This window comes from Pleurodeles waltl, chromosome 2_1 (genome assembly GCF_031143425.1).
Source record: "Pleurodeles waltl isolate 20211129_DDA chromosome 2_1, aPleWal1.hap1.20221129, whole genome shotgun sequence".
NCBI classification, from domain to species: Eukaryota; Metazoa; Chordata; class Amphibia; order Caudata; family Salamandridae; genus Pleurodeles; species Pleurodeles waltl.
Genome location: NC_090438.1, coordinates 542,079,056 through 542,098,572, shown reverse-complemented (window position 1 = coordinate 542,098,572; position 19,517 = coordinate 542,079,056). Strand labels below are relative to the sequence as shown.

Here is a 19,517-nt window from a genome sequence, read left to right as displayed (position 1 = left end):
AAATTTAGCATTTAATAAATGTAATAATGTAGCCTAATGATTCTCTATAGAAGCAGCCAGCCTTGCTAGCAGTGAAAATAATTTTTCATTATTAGGACATGTTCTAAATTAATTTCTACATTTCTTACTTTTAAATATCATGCTCCCTGCTTTTCTGAGCAAAAGGCCTACATATGGGTGACATTAATATTTAAAAGAAAGGTTTAGGCCTGTCAGAAGGAGTTTTTTGACAGGTCGAATTTGCAGTACAACACTGCCACAGGTGGATCATCTATGTACGGCTACCAGGCTGTACACTACTATAGCGTCTCACTTGAAGCCTGCACCCGTGGGCATACATGTGTGCACACATGTTCATGTTTAACCAGCCCAGTGCCCCTTTAATTGAGGTATCACAGTGGCCTTCTCTTTAAAGGCAGACAATGGTGGTAAACACAGCAGTCCAATTACCATGAAATACTGAAAGTGAGACTCATGTAGTGGGAGTCACCCACGGTAAAGATGCAATAACAGAATGATCAAAAAGTAAAAAATCCCAGCGCTCTAAATAGGTAGAAACCATTTATAACAGGGTATCTATGCAATATATATGATATTTATTAGAAGAAAGAGGTTTTCTGGGGTTGCGGTTACAGTTCATTCTCACCTAAGTAGGGTCATGCCTTACATAACTAGAAATGTTCTTTACAATATAACTTTTCGCCAACTTTCTGGTGTCAGATTTTTGTTTTTTAATCTTGTGAAAAATGCCAGGAGCTTGTGTTGCTGCATATAGCCTAAACATTATTTACATTCTGTGTTTTTGTATTGGTATGCCACATGGGTTATCACGGCTCCCCTGACATGAACAACAAATAAAACATGTAGCAGGTGACAGAGTCCAATAACAACTATAATTTTAATGATCAATTCATAAAACAGTTATCAATCAATCAATGGTTCTTGTAGAGCACGGCTAATGACCCGTTACGGTCTTAAGGCGCTGGGGGGCTGGAGGGGGGGTTGTGCAGTTCAATCGAAGAGCCAGGTCTTGAGGTCCTTCCTGAATTGAGGGAGTGAGAGTGATTGCCTAAGCTATAGCAGTAGGGAGATCCAGGTCTGCGCAGTGAGGTGGTAGAAGGTTCTTCCTCCAGCCGAGGTCTTGGGGATCCTTGGGATAGTGTCCAGGGTCAGGTGGGTGGAGCAGAGATGTCTGGTGGGTGTGTAGAAAGAGAAGCGGTGGTTGAGGTATGCAGGTACGATGTAGTGGAGGGCCTTGTAGGTGTGAGTGAGGAGCTTGAAGGCGATTTTTTTTGTTGATCAGGAGCCAGTGAAGGTCTCACAGGTGACACAGACTGTATACAAATAGAAATTGGCAAAAATGTGCATGGACCGTTATCTTCTGTTGAAGAAGTCACTGTCTCATTAGATGAATCAAATGATTATGCTTATGACACTTCACGAATCCTAATATGCCCTCACATCTTCACTAGTTTTTGATTACCAGCATATTCAACTTCAGAAAAATTGCTAGTCTCCTGTTATAATGGTTATGCCAACATCTCAAGTAATCACTCAATGATGTTTAATATACAACTGGCTCTGGCAAAGAAAGGAGTGAACTAGAAACAGGTTGGGTGGGAAAAGTGCGCTTCTTCCACTATGAGAATTCTTTTGGAAGATCCCTTCATCAGGACTGGCAATCTACAGTTGCCTTATCAATGCCACCTCTAACAAACTATCTACAAGTGCCCTTTCTTGTTTTGGTTGTGATTAGTGTTGCATGTGTTCAGATGTCTTTAATGCACTGAAGGGCCGAAGTGAATAATACCAAAAGAAAAGCCAAGGATCCTAATATGTACCTGCCAATCCAGGTAAACATGACTCATAGTAAGACTCATACTGTATACTTGCACTTTAATTTTGTAGGACACCAAGAGACTCTCTGGCTGGACCAAATCCACAAAAATGCAAAAAGGTTTCCCCTTAAATCACCCATTACATATTTGAAATTCAAGTCCGAATATAAACGTATATTCGTTTTTTAAATCCAACGTTTTCATACGTTTTTAGAACATGGTGCAAAATATCTTTTTAATATGCCTCGTTGTGCATTATTGTTTACCTGTTTTTCTGCTTACTTTATTTATGCTCTGATTCCTAACACCTACAAATATAAACAATCATAACTAAATACAGTCACTGTCTTAATTCAACCTTTGCAAGAGTCAAACCTTGAAAATGTGTGTCTTATCTCTTTTCTTGACTTATCAGAAACTGCAGTCCAGGGACTGGACATATACACAAGTATCACCAGAAATACCACTGAGATCTATTTATGCTGCAGATACTCAGGCCCTTTATAGATTGTTGGGTAGAAGCTTCATCATACTAATATCTAGCTACTGAGCATGTTTTATTTCAAGGCAGGCACAAGAGATTCGAGTGACGACAGTATATCTGCTGCTTTCACACCTCTGTTTGACCTCGTTTGCCAGGTTATACAATTAGCAGAGACCCACCCCACATGACTTGGTGTCCCCATGCCAAGATAGCATCCCACCACAGGAAGTTGCAAAACTTGATGGTGTACCACAACTATGTAGTAAGTTCAAACACCTTGCAAAATATATGGTGTTAGTCTACCATTGGTGGTCAAATCTCATATTTATTTGTTGGTCTCACATGACAAATGCAGTAAAAAATCCAGCACAAAACGTATACTAATACATACATTAAGTAGGCAATTAATTATAACCAGCAAGATGCTAAGAGCGTCTCATAATGCCGAGGTTATTTGTTCACTTGAGAATGAACAAAAGCAAGCAGTGTAGGGGCACCTCAGAAAAAGAGATTGATAGAATTTCAAATTTTTGGAGTTGAAGGACAAAAAAAAAAAACAGAGCTAGGATTTCCAGCGATAAAAATAATACGTCTCATTGTTGACTAAATGCTCTAAACTGAAAAAAATAGACTGGCATGGAGGAACGAGTCTGAGCTCTGTTTTCTCATGTGAACAGTCCAAAGGGAAACAAAGCAGAGACCTGAGTTAAGTTCATATCTTTAACAAACCCCCTAAATCCTAAAGTAATAGTACATTGGTGTTCAAATGAAGTCAGCATGATGGGGATAAATGGGCTAGTGACCATAACATCACAGACCAAATGCAGTATTCATATTTTTTCCCACTAATGGGAACCTCACAGACCACCCCAAATCTCACATTTTAACAAATATATATCACATGCAAGTTATTTACAGCAAAAATACAAGCACACCATAAAGTCCTGGTAATATAAAAAGAACAGGCAGTAAAAGAAACATTGAAATATGAATCAATTAACTCATTTTTTTGCCGATCAGCAAGGTAGTGCCTGAGCAGTTCACTTTGTTCTGCTGTAGTCGCTGCATCCCAGCACCATTTGCAGTTGTTATTCTGTAATACAGTTTATTCTGCGTGTTAATGGTCATCCCTTTATTTAGGTGAAACAGCATTTAAGGTACTCAAACACTCATCCTACTGCTCAGATCTTGCTGCTGTATAGACTTGACAGGTAAACAGTATATTTTGATCAGGTATGACAAATGTTTCCTGTATTTGGTACCTAAAAATGTGTACAACAAGGGGTTCACACAGCAGTGAAAATAGGCAATACTTCGGCAAATATAGTATGCAAAATCCACACTGGTGTCACACGCAGAATTAGAGGGTATATTTTGCCAATACAATATGAAGGTGATGATATAATAGGGTGTCCAACAAAGGAAAAATAGCAGAACGATGAAGAAAACAAGCTTCACCACTCTACACTTTTTGTGTAGACTGCTTTTTGTAATCGTTACTACTATTCGGCTGTAGCAGAAGATTACAATGACCAGGGGGACCAAGTAGAAAATGATGGAATGCTGATAAAATGCCACTTGCTTCCACGTGTGGTAATGCTGTTCCATGAATGATATTTCTTCGCAAAGTGCTTCGTTGTTGGAGTTCCATCTTTCTCCTGAAAAGATAAATTCTGGGACACTGGCTGCTAGGCTGAGGAACCAGATGACAAGGCTTGCAACAGTGGCATAGCGGAGCCGGTGACGACTGGTGGTGGACAGGGCATGCACAATAGCCAGGTACCGATCGATTGTCATCACAGTCAAGAACAGGACAGAGCTGTAAAAACCCAAAAAGAAGACCCAGCTGATGATTTTACACATGATTTCCCCAAAGATCCAGTGTGAGGAGTGGTAGACTGCCCAGAAGGGCAGTGAAAAAGAGAAGAGCATGTCTGAGAGGATCAAGTTCAGAATGAAAATGTTAGTAACGCTTGCCATCTTTTCACATTTTGCCATGACAAGCAGAATCAAAACATTCCCAGTGAGGCTCAAAATGAACACAAGGTAGTATGAAACGGGGACAAAAATAGATCCAAATTTCATGAGCTCCTCTTTGTCACAAAGGAAAATTAAGGGATCATTGGTGCTGTTGTAGTCATCATACAGAAATGGACTTATTGTGAAAGACTCATAGTAACTTTGTGTTTCTGTTTCCATGACTTCAGAGTTCTCTGGACAAAAGATGGTCAAAATTTCTAAGATGAGGTTCTGGGTTATCTCCTCAGATCATGCTGTGTGATGTATCCTATAAGCCAAACAGACAAATGGTTAAAATAGAAACAATAATATACAAGTTTAAAAAAGACCTATGTGCACAAACATAACAATAACAGACATGTTGCTTGCTTGGTACATCAAACCAGCTTGCCCCTACAATTCATTGTAAAAAACAAAACTGTTTTAAAATGAAAATGTGGTGTAGTTGAGGGAAATATTCACTTGTTTTATTAATCATGGACAACCAGACCAGAAGGCTTTACACTTTCTGCTTCTTATTGATTGTATCTTTAACAGTAGGACGAAATCCATAGTCGCCAAAGACTCCGAGAAGTAGAAAAAACAAAGTTTTTATTTTGGACCTTCAGAAAATAAAAAAGGCATATGCTGCAGACATGACTGCCTTCCGAATGAAAATGGTAAGACAGAAGCGTAAAATTACATTTTCTTTAGCCAACACAAATATTTTGAAATTTCCAATTTAAAAAAAAATTCTGAAAGTCTGCCTAACTTTACAATCTAGGTAAGTAGTAAGTATGTGCAAAAAAGAATATTTGAGACCCTTATACTGTCATGTTGATGGTCTATAAACATAAAAACAGGCAGAATATATTTACACGTTTGTGTTTTATATCTTTATAAATATAAAAATGTGTTCCATAGGGCTTCACTTGCTATCAGTCATTCATTTACATCAAATGATGCATCTAATCAACACGAAATATACTCCCAAGTGGACAAGTACAACAGAATCTTTCAACTGTTTCCTAGTGTGCATCGTCGTTTCAATCTAATCACTGAAAATAGATATGAAACAGCACCCTCAAGTTTTTTTCTAAATAGAAAAAAGGATAACTAATTCACGGCAAATAATTTGAACTGCCAGAAGTTGAAAAAGTAGAATAACAAAATGGCACTCTCAATCTGAGTGTCAAGCAGAGTGAAGTCATTCGGGTGGAGTGTGAACCCAAAGAGGTCAACGGTGGAGAATCATTTTTTGGCAGGCAATGTATGCATCATTGTTAATCCAGAGGTATATGAAGATGTTTTGAGGAATGAGAAGGGTGGCACTCGAAACTGGGTACCTGAGAGGTGATGAGTGAGATAGGTTATGTTTGCAGTTCCAGAAGCCACATCTATTATAATAATTCCACAATAAAAAATTATAAAGTGCTTGATCCACTTTTAATGTGTTTCATAATCCTCACATAGACAAGTGTTATGAAGTTACAAGGTCGACAGTGGAGTAGCTCAGTAGCTATTGCTGACCTTTTCTGTTTGGAGAAAAAAGCTGGACATAAAAATTAAAAAAAAACAATCCAGAAGAAAGTTCTGCAGTAAGGAAAAGAAAGTAATTAGAAGAACTCCACCAATGAAAGGAGACTACAATCACAGAAAAAAAAATTATTTCACAATTTTAAGCAAACAGTTTTTAAAGAATAGGATAATCAGGTGTATAAGATGAAGACTAATGTAAAAAAGTGTCAAGTTTTTAACTGTGTAGTTTGCAGAACTTCTCCTAATTTCTAAATCTTCTCTGTGTGTTAGAGTCAATAAAAATGAAAAGGGGCACTTTGGAATTGCTCAGCAAAAGCAAACGCATAACTTATGAAACTACAGTCCAAATGTTCAAGCACACATGAATGTCCAAAACTATACTGAAAATACACCAAACCATTTGAGCATTTGAATATGCACTTTAACACAACCCATGTTGTTCAAAAAAGAAAGGCCTTTCCTAATTTGCCAAAACTCAGCAAACTCTAGAAGAACTGAAACCCTGATTGGAAAATGGAAATTACATCAAAGATCATGTGTGGTGATTTTGTTAGTATGTTCACCAAGAGTTAATACAGTGTAACACAGAAAACAGGGGAATCTTTGTTTCCCCTGTAGTTCAATGACCCTGTCTAGATTCTAAAGTATGTAAAGTGAAGTGAAGGCAGGACTGGTGAAACCTGAAAAAATATCACTGAAAAGGTGGATACCCGCAAACTATCAGTCTCCCCCATTGTGGTTGCTCATTAACTCAGGGAACCAGGTAAGGATGATGGTGAATACGAAAATGTAAAGCAAGACAATCTTATGTGAGTCGACTAATGTACCCACTGAAAACGATCTAGTGGAAGAAGCAAATGAATCCCTTCTGGTTCTCAAAAATAAACCTAAGTGTTGGTCACCATCAGCTACACCTTGAAACTTTCATGCAGGTACATCAGCAACCATTCTAGTCATTCCGACCTCAAATTATGAAACCAGTTTTGATATCTCTGAGGTTGTTAATATTTTTCAAAACTGCACAAATGAAGTGCTGTCTGGGTTGACTTGAATAATTACTGCTAGCACTGACATGTTGATCCATACTACATCGTTGACACAATATTATATCCCTTCCCTACACAGGTCTGTTTAGAAGCAAAATAATGACCCTGGCCTGATTCTTTCCATCAACAAATTTGAGATTTTGAGGTCCCACAAATAGATGTAGTGCCTTAGAAGCTCTATACTTCTGCCTGACATCAGTGCAGAGTGAGAGCTATATTCTCCCTCAAGTGGAGTGCCTAAGTATCCTTTCCTCTGTGACAGGGGAAGCCTGAGGTGCGGATGTCTGTTTTCCCCATGAAGCATTTGGCATCGGTTGCCAGCTAGCTCGGGCAAAGCATGCTCTTCCTGAGGCCCTCGGAGGACAAGCAGGTCCTCACCATTACAGCCTGGGCCTCGCTCGGCTGCTTTCCGGCCTTACTTCTTGGACCCAACCTGGGCCTTAAGCAGACTGTGAATCCGCTCTCCTGCTGATGTAGGTGAGGAGGCCCACCGATGTTTGCCTGTCCCCGCCCTGAGGAGGGCAGCAGATGAGTCGGGTATTAGAGGCCGCCACACCATCATCATGGGTGGCACCAGGCACAGGACAAGAGGACCGGCCCCTGGGAACTGATGCAGCAGACTAGGAGTCCCAGGAGGGCCACAGATGAGCTGTCAGTGGCCCAGAAGGAAGCTGAACCAGTGAGCGGCTGCGCTGACGCAGCAGCTTCCTGATGACCTAAACTATGCAGGGGACCAAGAGGGGTCTCCCATCTGTTGGAGGAATCGTGTGCATGTCCCCCACCTCCCTTAGGGGCATACATCTGCTTGGGGCACTTGCTCCACAACCAGCAGGACAGGACAAAGGCCTCGGCAGCTGCCTCATCTCCACTGGAGGAACCATTCCGCATATGCGATGATAGAAGCGCAGAGGCTCCCGCACCTGATGAAGGAGTGTGAGTTGTACCGTATACCCTATAAGAGAAGTGCTACAGTGCTGTGACCTTCACATAGAATGCGTTTATGGTGATTCATGTAAGCAAAACATTTTCCCTTGGATTCTCGACCCTCATTGTGTATGCTGTATTCATTATGAAGTTATTGCTTGCTTGGATAATAAGCATATTTTAGGATCTGAAATTCACGCATAGGGAGGGTGTGGTTTCTAAGGTTTTACATTACATATGCAATCTGGGAATGTTTCTTATTTTGCATTCATGATGATGATGGTCTGACAAGTGCCTGTTTCGTACAGTATTACTGATGTATGTCATTTTAGTCTATGATGTTTATGCATTAGAGTTTATTTTTATATAACTTGTTGTACAGCCTCCTATTGTGGTGCATTTATTGTGTCACTGGTGTGAGTGTGCTGCACAAATGCTTTACACATGACATCTGGGGATAAGCCTCACTGCTCTGTGCCAAGCTACCGGGGGTGAGCACAAGTTATTTTTGGTGTGTACCTTACTCGCCCTAACTAGAGTGGCAGTTTCTGCCTAGCTGAGGTGCCTATCCTAGCCAACCAGGAACCCCATTTCTAACACTTACAAATTATGAAAATCAGTTTATCCCTTAAAAGAAGACAGATGTCTTTACCACAGTACTATAGTAGAACTACTCATGTACTACAAAATGCTATTCACTAACATATTTCCAGAGATCTCTGCCTCCACCACTCCTATCTTTTCTGTACGGAGGTCTCAGTCATGTGTGGAGATCTCCCTCCAGAAAGTATATGTTTCGATAGTAGGTGCTGGAGACAAATGGCAGAGTGGTATTGCAAACAATATTAAAACACTAATTTAGACTATATTCCTCCATTTTCATTAACAATTTGTAGTCTAAATCTAATCATGTTTGCATTTACAACAGTGTTGAGTGAATTTGTTAGATAATTATATATAAAAATTTAATAGATTTTGCCCCAAGTGAATGGTGCCTAATATACAAGCTTTGAGACATCCTCATGATCCAATTTTAGAATGATGATCTACAATTTGCTATGATTTATTGCAGTATGTTGAAGCAAATTCCCATAATAGCAAAGGACGGGATCTTTTCAGTTCCCCAGTCTTCTACGAACAGTCTTATTTTATGATCATGTATTCCTACCAGTGTGCCAACTATATTTTATTCATTGTGAATTTTTATAGCTTAGGTTTCTGTTTGTGAGCAAATGAAATGGACAGTTGGCCCTACTTTTCATCTCAGCTTTATGATCAAATAAGGTCCTCAAGCTCTCAGGCATTTGTAATTAGCTCCAGTCTTGGATACCCAAGCCCTATCTGCATTCTTTTGAGACTGTCTTCCGGAAACTGAATGTTTCTCTGTGGCCAATGCAAAGATTATTGTAGGCATGTGCTTCCCATACTTTATTACTGGGGATAAAACGACTTTTGAGGAATCTTAAAGTGTAATTGCATGGTCAAGGATTGAAGGAATTGAAAATGTACAAAGTGCCACAGCTGCCACAAATGCATGCCACCACTGACCCTGAAAGATCCACTGGAAATAACTATAGAGTAGTCTTAAATTGGTGGGCTTTTTAGAGTATGCCTAGGAACCTTGAGTAGTGCAAGAAAAGAGGATCTTAGAGTATGCAATGGCCCATATGCTAGGCATTTAGATAGAAGGTAGCAATATTTTAAGGCATGTGCAAGTTAAGGTTTCATGAACTATACATGGGTATTTTGAAGCAATATGCTTACTGATGGGTAGCCAATTCAATTTGCCTAAATGAGATATGATGGATACACAAGGCAATAAATTGAAAAGCAAGTGATGTGCCAAGTTCAGAATCACCAGCAATGTGGCAATCAAAAAAGTAGTTTTCTTGCATAGCCGAGGAGTGATAAAATTATCTCATAAATCACAGCTCCTTGCCCTTTGCGGGTAACAAAGTAAGACTTTCTATCACGCTCCTCCAGAGAGCAGTTAATGTCAAGCTCATTTTAGTGAGGGATAAAGGGAAACTTGACTTCAAATCGGATGCCCAGGTTTTGAACTTACGCCTCAGAAATCAGAGATGGGCGAAGAACCGATGGATACCACATAGATGACCATACAGAGGGGTGATTGTGTAAAATCAATACATTGGTCTGGTCTGAAACAAGTTCCAACACACTGGTGGTTACCCAGTTGCACACCACACTTAAACAGTTAAGAAAAGCCATTGAGGGTGCACATTTTGGTTCAGGCAGCTGGATCAACAATTGTTCACTGCACTGTTTGAAATGGCTGCAACAATGAGAGACTAAAATATCCAGAAGGAAGACAGAAAAGACACATAAATATTGAACAAATTGTGACTTAGCACAGAGCCTCAGAAACCCCACAGTTCAATGATGAAATTATGATTAGAAAATGGGGGAGGAAAACTACTTGATAGCTAATGGTTAAGAAGTACTTAATCCACTCCAAAATACATGATTTTATATCTCATTTTACAATTCACTAAATGAGAATATTTTTGCTGAACTTTTCTAAGGCCTGAGAACGTTCTAAAACTAGATCGTAAATTATGTAGTACTTCTCAACAGTTGCCACCAGAACTGTTTCACTTCTGTGGGATGGACTGGATCCCAACTGAGTTGAACCTAAGATTTCATGGGCTTCTAAAAAGTCACCTAGTTAGAAGGTAACAGCTTTAAACAATGGTCTTAGCTAGGGGAACAGAAATAGAGGCGGGCCTAAAATAAGCCAAAACTGATTTAACTACAAATCTGAGTTTATTTGAAGGGTGCACTGATCCTCTTTTTCATGGAACAAATGCTGAACTAAAAGATTCATTAGGTACTTGAACAAATGCAAGCATGATAACTTCCATTGCTTTGTGTTTCTCTTTTGAGGAAACTTGTTTGAGGGGAGAGACAGATTTTATTGAAAGAATGCTAGCCATCACATCTGCTGTTTAGAAGGGACAGTTCTCAGGAGTCTTCCTAGGATCATTCTCCAGAAAAGAAGTATCAATGTATATCGAGAAGGCTGGAGTGACAGTACAAAGATTCCTATGGATATTGTTGATTTTGTCTGGGAACAGTTTTGAAAGATCAATGCACAAATGACCTGATTAAGGAATCCCTGCTGCATGGAGGATATGCTATAAAAGACAGTCTTAAAGCCTTTCAGATGCATGATTGGTAGTATTTTCTGCAGGTTGCATATATGGCTTTTTCAAAATAGGGAAGTAAAAAGCTGCATTTTTAGGAGCTTCACAGTCAATAACAATTTACTATGATAATGACTTTCAATGTTTATTTCATACCAAGTTCCATTAGCATTTATTTTATAAAACTAATATTTTTCTGTTTTGGGTGTGAGACTCTGAGGTGCGGTCTCGTGGCCACAATAGACTCCACCTGATTAATAGATACAAAGACCATCGGAAAGGGAAAGCACTACTCCTGGGAAATGTGTTAGTCTGTCATGTCGTACTTTAAAATTGCTCTCTTCCTACTACGTGGGACTAACTTTCAAGGCTTATTATGGCCTTCTTCTTCCAATTTTTTATTTAAAAATCTCTAGTACTCGGAAGACAATTCTTTAAAGCCTTGAGAAAGTGTAGATGACAAAACCCATGTCGGCTGTCTTTTTGGATGTACCATACTCTGGGAAGAATAAATCTACTACAAAACGTGTATAGGACTATGTCTCACACCTAATAATTTACATGGACTTTGTGGACTATGCCGGTGTTCACTAGTATTTTAAAATAATTATTTTAAAATTGCTGTCTGAAAGAGGTCAAGCAAAGACATGAAAATAAAAATCAGATAAAAAAATGTAGCTTGTTTAGAGAGTGAGACAAGTGCAGCTATCACAAATTGGATCTTTGACTGCAGCTAATTAACTAGCGTTATCCCACGATTCGATTATCATTTTAGGTTATTTAGTTCTGATTTTCCACATTAGTTCCAAATTTGAGCATTACGTCCACAAATGCTGAAGTCTACCAAAAGTCATAACCACACTTAAAACAATTGTATAGTTGATTTGTTATAGCTTTCTTTCAGCTACACTAACTGCAACGTAAAAGAATTCTTATGTTTTGCTCTGATACTCAATGGTACATTTAGTGGTATGTCTTACAGAGTTTCGTCACATTCTTATGACTCTGCTAATGCCACAACAGAACAAAGCTTCTAGGATTTTTCAGAAAGTGTAATAGCTAAAACTGAAATATTCTCAAGCAAGAAAAAACACAGAAAATCACATATGTTATATTTAGACAGTGGTGTAGCACCATAAAATCATGGAAAAATATTGTGTTACAAAAATATTGCAGAAAAAATATCTGCCACCAAAATATTTTCAAGGTTTAAGTATATTTAGGTAAGAAAAAGGTTCACTAGACTTAACTCCACATCTATATAACTTGACAACATTTTGGTTGTCACTATTTTCGCTATGACGTTTCTATAGCACAATGTTGATGTCAGCAATATTCTTACATGCATCTTGACAGTATTATGTGCGGTGTTGCAGAAGGCATACACATTATAAACAAAAGAATAATGCTTACCATAAACGATGTCAGAGCTGTTTTGGATCACACTGCAGCATGTTTACTTCCGATAGCTCTCTTGATCAGGAAGCATGTTGGTTATTTAACCTTCAGAAACAAAGAGAGAAGTGCGCCCATCAGAATGGCAGGCAGATATGGTAGTTCATAAAGAAAATGTTTCTTGTAAGTGTTTTTGTTTTACTTCTCCAAAATAACTTCTCTTTAATTAGCATATCTATGAACGTTGTAAAAGTGAAACAACGTCAGCTAAGGAAATTAGTGAACTGTTTCAGGACTAGGATTGCAACAATAGCAATCATGGCAGAACACGCATGTAAGCTTAGTATTTTGTACAATGCTTAATCCAAAGTTACATGGCTGTCTGAGTTTAGGGTTGATGGATCTGAATGAGAAGGTATTGGAATCACTTATAATATGGGATTCTTCAATCCCTGTATAAAAGCCCATCTCTACGTTCTTCATAATCGGAGACTTGTGATGCACCCAGCCGCTGATTATAAAGGAATTACATAAGAACTCAACTGTACTTAATGATTACAGTTCAGTTCTGATGTTACAAAGTTACCTCAAACTTCACTACCCTTATAAAGGAACTCGGTCTTCAGCCTCGTCCCTTTCTATGGTCATGGAACTCCTTGGTGACTAGCAATATCCTTATAATGTACGGCAGGGCGTACTTTATCCCATACATAATAAAAAGTTTGTTTTGAAACTGACTGACTCTTTTAAATCAGTGTCAGGAATTAGCAAAGCAATTGGGCTTTGATTACTGCTATAAGAAGGCAGTGAATATTTCTTGTTCTATCATTGAGAAAAAAAAGTGCTAGTGTATTACTGCGCTGTAACCAGAGATGTAATAACGGGAAAAGGAAACCCAATAATCCCTTGTGAGCACGATCTGACAAGGTTAATTTTTCTGTGGAAAGTTTTTGATTTCTACCCCTCAAATATATCTAATACAAGGATGTATTCAATTTTTGTTTGTGCTTTCTCTGCATAATTCATTTTCTTTTTTAAATTGTTTTGTAATACTATTCAACTTTGGTGTGATTAAGTTCCCAATGTTGCTGTTTAGACAGGTAATTAATAAAAATTATTTTGACAAATTTGGCAAATGATTCTCTTGTTAGCCCTTAACCTTCATTTATAGTAACCAGAGTTGTAACACCTGCAAGGAGTCCACTACAGAAGACATCGGCCTGCAGTTGCCACTTTCTCAATCCGCTTCTTCTCTCCATTATTTGGTTTTGTCTGATACGTCTTTCTCAGTACAGACAGAATCACATTCTGGGGAGTGTGGCTTATTGTCATCAGAACATGTTGTACACCATTCACTAGATCTGTGAATCAGTGGCATCTGAACATCTGCTAGCCTGGTTCTACATATCGAATACTGAACAAATAAATATTTTGCCTATTTAACCATTCCACCCCCCCAAAAGAATAAAAACCCTCTCACTTTGAAAGTGCACTTTTAGATCTTTGCTTACCCTAAATCTTCTCTAATTCTACACTGCACATTTTAGGAGATTTCAGCCTCTGGTCTGGGGAGCCACAAGATAAAAACATGTTAGAACTAGCCAAATTGCTTGCAGAACGTGCTTTTTAATGAAACTCAGTCACCTACTCATACACAGATCTTTTATTGGACTGGATGCTCTTCTTATACTTGGAAATTGGTAATGTGTCTAAAGTACTGAAAACTTTGATGGATCTTAAGTATGTATGTATGTATGTATAGTGTGTATTTAATAAAGCGTATTTCGACCAGAGGTATCAAAGCGCTATAGAGGCGAAAAAAATATTTCTGCTACAACTCACAATTAGGATTGGAATAGCCGAGTTTCAATTAGCTTGTGGAAAGGCAGAAGAGTGGGGATATTCCTAATTTTAAAAGGCAGGGAATTCCATAGTCTTGCAGCAGCTGATGAAAAAGATCTGTTCCCCCCATTTCACTCTCTTTGTCCTGGGAGGGCACTCTATCCTAAGATTAGCTGATCTGAGGTGACGACCAGGTGTGTACCACCTGATCGGTGGGTGAGGAAAATAAGGGCCATGTAGATAGAGGGCCTTGTGAGCAAGACACAGGGGGTCATTACAACATTGGCGGTAAAAGCTGCTTACCGCCGTGCAGAAGACCGCCAATACACCGCCGCAGAATTCCGCCACAACTATTATGACCCACATTTCGGAATCTGCCGAAATTCAGACACCCACACAAGTCCGCCACACCAAAGGTCAGTGATAAACTGGCGAAAACAAAACCTCCACCGTCACGCCAACAGAAACACGCCCATGCTATTACGACCCACGAATCCACGAATCCACGTGGCGGTCTTTCAACCGCGGTATTCCATTGGCGGTACACACCGCCGCGCTCAAAATACACACACATCTCCAAAACACCGCCACATTGGACAATTCAAAATACACAAACCTGATACACATACAAACAACACTCCCACACACCCAACACAATATAAAACACACACCCACATAACCCACAAACCCCTACGACCAAAAATCAGAGACGAAGGCGACAGAGAGAGAGCACAGCAATAGAGAACCCCACCACACAGAGGCACAAAACACCATCACCCACACAACATCCACGCACAAAATTCCACACACCACAGCACATCACCACACTCATCACCACATACACCACCCCACACATCACCCACACCACCCCACGGCACGCCAAAGACACCCCAGGTTTTCCGAGGAGGTGCTCAGGGTCATGGTGGAGGAAATCGTACGGGTAGAGCCACAGCTATTTGGATCACAGGTGCAGCACACATCTATAGCCAGGAAGATGGAGCTATGGCGAAGAAACGTCGACAGGGTAAACGCAGAGGGACAGCACCCAAGAAATCGGGAGGACATCAGGAAGAGGGGGAACGACCTACGGGGGAAGGTGCGTTCCGTGGTCTCCAGGCACAACATCGCGATTCAGCGGACTGGCGGCAGACCCCCACCTCCTCCCCCACAACTAACAACATGGGAGGAGCAGGTCTTGACCATTATGCATCCAGAGGGCCTCGGAGGAGTCAGTGGAGGAATGTACACTGGTAAGTCAAATCTTAACTATCATATCCCCCACCCTACCTGCATGCTATCTCACACCCCCACCCTCACCCCCTCCTCTATCACTCCAACTCCTCACTAATGTACTTATAACACAAACCACCCATCCCAACACCAAGCCCTGCATGACACAACTAAGCATGGACACCCATCACTAAAGCATGCCCACTGCACATACCCATAACAGCCCCCAACCATCATCACACAAGCCCCCACACAGGAATGCTTGCACTGGGGTACAAGCACACCCACCCATTGCACACCATGACACACACACATGCAATAATCATGCTTTTATACCCCTGCAGGACCACTACGTAACGTCACCACACAGGAGGGTCCAGACATGTCCACTCCACCCCCAGAAGAGGCCCACAGTGATGACAGCAGCTCTGGACAACTGGATCCAGATGACCAGCCCGGACCATCGTGGGCCTTGGGACAGTCGGTTCCCCTCGCACAGCACAGCCCAACACTGACCTTCCACCCTCTGGTAACACCAGCACAGCACCCACCCAGCGGGCCCATACCTCCGTACCCAGGACACGTCAGTCAGCTGTGTGTCCACCACTACAGGGAACCCAGGATAACCCACCACCCCAACAACAACAGGGACCCTGGGGCAGTGGTAGTGGGCACACGGTCCAGGGGACAGAGGCATAGGAACACAGGGGAACTGGGAGGGCTGCCGTGCGACAGGGGGCGGACAGGCCAAGGGAACCAACTCTCCACGAGGCCCTCTCCTCCATCATGGGAGCATACCACCACTCCCAGGAGACGATGGCAACGGTACTGGCCAAGTTTCAGGAGACCCAGCGCATGCAGGAGGAACAGTATTTGGGGTTCAGGGAGGAGCTCAGAGCCATCAGCACCGCCCTGAGCACCATCGTAGGGGTGCTGAAGGACATACAAAAGACCATGAGGGACACCGTGGCACTCCAAGGGGCCCCTGACACTAGCATGGATGATGAACTGCCCACCACCTCTGCCGGTGCTAGTGGACAGGACGCCCAGCCACAGGACCAGCACACCAGCATCCCACCCCCTGCATACGGAGAACCACCCCGCAAGCGGTCCCTGAGATCCAGGAACAGGACAGAGCAAGATGGCAAGACCCCCGCCAGGAAATGAGACCACCCTGATTGTCCTCCCACTGTCCCACTTTGTTACCCTGTCCATATTGATACTGCCCCAGCTCCACTTCCTATGCCCATATGGGCAATGCACCTGTGAGACTAATAGACTGGACTCTGCCATGGACATTTCTCCACCATCACCCATCACCATTTTGCCACCCCCTCCAATGATTAGCACTTCAATAAACACCCTTGAACCACAAAACAATCTGGAGTCAGTCTGTGATTTTGAAAATGTGTGTTAGCTATGACAGTGACAAAATCTGTTCTCAATAGTAATGTCAACATACCTATGTCACACATCACAAGTCCATGAAGGATGCAAGCAGATGACACGCGTTGGTAACCACACCTGTGAAACCGTAATGGAAATGTATCACTCAGTTAGCAGATACTACTTCAATTTGACAGACAGGATAGAGGTAGAAGTGTGAAAGTGAATATATTAGTAAAAAAAAAAATCTCACCTGTGTGTCACTGGAAATATTGCTGTATGACAGAGTCCCTGTTATCAATGTCTTCTTCCTCTGCTTCCTCCTCATCACTGTCCACAGGCTCCACAGCTGCCACAACACCGTCATCTGGACCATCCTCCTGCAGAAAAGGCACCTGGCGTCGCAAAGCAAGATTGTGAAGCATCGAGCAGGCGATGATGATCTGGCACACCTTCCTTGGTGAGTAGAATAGGGAACCACCTGCCATATGGAGGCACCTGAACCTGGCCTTCAGGAGGACGAAGGTGCGTTCGATCACCCTCCTAGTCTGCCCATGGGCCTCATTGTAGCGTTCCTCTGCCCTGGTCCTGGGATTCCTCACTGGGGTCAATAGCTATGACAGGTTGGGGTAACCAGAGTCCCCTAATAGCCACACACAGTGCCTCTGGAGTTGACCCATCACATACGGGATGCTGCTATTCCGCAGGATGTAGGCGTCATGCACTGAGCCAGGGAACATAGCATTTACCTGCGAGATGTACTGGTCTGCCAAACATACCATCTGTACATTCATCGAATGATAACTCTTCCGGTTCCTGTACACCTGTTCACTCCTGTGGGGGGGGACCAGAGCCACATGGGTCCCACCAATGACCCCTATGATGTTAGGGATATGTCCCAGGGCATAGAAGTCACCTTTAACTGTAGCCAAATCCTCCACCTGAGGGAAAATGATGTAGCTCCTCACGTGTTTCAGAAGGGCAGACAACACTCTGGACAACACGTTGGAAAACATAGGCTGGGACATCCCTGATGCCATGGCCACTGTTGTCTGAAATGACCCACTTGCTAGGAAATGGAGCACTGATAGCACCTGCACTTGAGGGGGATTCCTGTGGGATGGCGGATTGGTGACATCAGGTCTGGCTCCAACTGGGTACACAGTTCCTGGATTGTGGTACGGTCAAACCTGTAGGTGATAATGAAATGTCGCTCCTCCATTGTTAACAGGTCCACCAGAGGTCGTTACACCGGAGGATTCCGCCATCTCCTCACATGTCCCAGCTGACGGTGCCTAGTAAGGACAACAGCGACCACAGAGTCAACAAATTCTGAGGTATGTACCCACAGCTACACAGGACACGACACTAAATACAATATCCTTCCTGTATGTGTGTTGAGTGTAGGCCTAGGTATGTGTGACGCAGTTGTAAATGAAGCCATGTGGGCCCCTGAAATGGCGGCTGCCTGACCTCTAAAGTGGGACAATGGGATGTGAGTAGACTGCGCTGGCGTTGTACACCGTCGCGGTAGGCGGTCAAAGACCGCGGCGCAATGCTGCATTGGTTAACATTGGACCCTATGGGTCCCAGGAGCCAATGATGAAGTGCCCCGGCGGTGATGATACGCACCGCCGCGGACGTCACCGCCGCGGACGTGACCGCCATTTTCTATCTGTTCAATCACTCGATACCTGATCTTCGACAGGAGAGGACCTACAGTGCAAGTGCTGCTGTGACCTCGGTCTGGAAGAGACAATGGCTGGTGCGTCTTGGGAAAGGGCCCCTGCCTTCACTGCACAGGAGTTGGAGAAGCTCGTGGACGGGGTCCTCCCCCAGTACACGCTACTCTACGGTCCTCCTAACCAACAGGTAAGTACACAGGGAGCACGTTGTATGGGCTATGCCTGGATGGAGAGGGCTGGATGTCAGTAGGAAGGGGGCAGAGTCCTGCGAGCATGTAGAAGTGTGATTGCATGTGCCACATGGCAAGGGCAGGGATGTGGGCAACTCATTTCGACGGTGCTGTTGCTAATGACTTCTCTTCTTCCCCTGTACATGTCATGTAGGTCAGCGCCCACCAGAAGAAGGATATTTGGCGTGCCATCGCCAAGGACGTCTGGACCCTGGGGGTCCACCAGAGACGGAGCACCCACTGCCGTAAAAGATGGGAGGACATTCGCCGCTGGAGCAAGAAGACAGTGGAGGCTCAGCTGGGGAGGGGTGCCCGTCGCACCATGACCCCCCTGATGTTCCGGATCCTGGCTGTGGCTTACCCTGAGTTGGATGGGCATATGAGGGCATCACAGCAGACACAAGGGGGTGAGTACACTCACATTCTCATGACTTTGCGTGCAGTGGAGGTGTCTGGGTGGGGGAGGAGGGCTGTGGGTTTCGCTAGGCCAGGACGAGTTCCGTAGGCTAGGCCCCTCCGGCATCCAGGTCATGTACCACTCCACCCCACCTCTGTATACATGCCCCTGTGTCATCTACATGGGTAGATGACACTCATAGCCATGTAGGCCATATCCCAGGAATTGCATCTGTAGAGGCCAAGAGCACGGCGTAGTGCAGTGGGCTGCTGTGTCTGTATTGTCCGCCAACGGTAGCGGTAAGCCATGCACTCAACCTGTCTTTCTTCTGTTTCCCCACCCCTTTTTGTGCTCTCCCT

The 19,517-nt window shown here is 42.7% G+C and overlaps 1 protein-coding gene across 1 annotated transcript; it reads right to left on the bottom strand.

Moving 5' to 3' along the window:
- Positions 1-1,574: 1,574 nt before the first annotated feature.
- LOC138266035 (C-C chemokine receptor type 4-like) lies at positions 1,575-12,529 on the bottom strand. Its single transcript, XM_069214358.1, has 2 exons — positions 12,407-12,529; positions 1,575-4,609 (listed from the first exon to the last, which is right to left on the bottom strand). Exon 2 carries the CDS (start codon positions 4,519-4,521, stop codon positions 3,484-3,486), a length of 1,038 nt encoding a protein of 345 aa, XP_069070459.1. The 5' UTR covers positions 4,522-4,609; positions 12,407-12,529; the 3' UTR covers positions 1,575-3,483.
- Between the last annotated feature and the right edge of the window lie 6,988 nt (positions 12,530-19,517).

What these genes read in the sequence shown, in the direction of transcription:
- LOC138266035 (XM_069214358.1), bottom strand. Translation starts at nt 4,521, where the DNA reads ATGGAAACAGAAACACAAAGTTACTATGAGTCTTTCACAATAAGTCCA.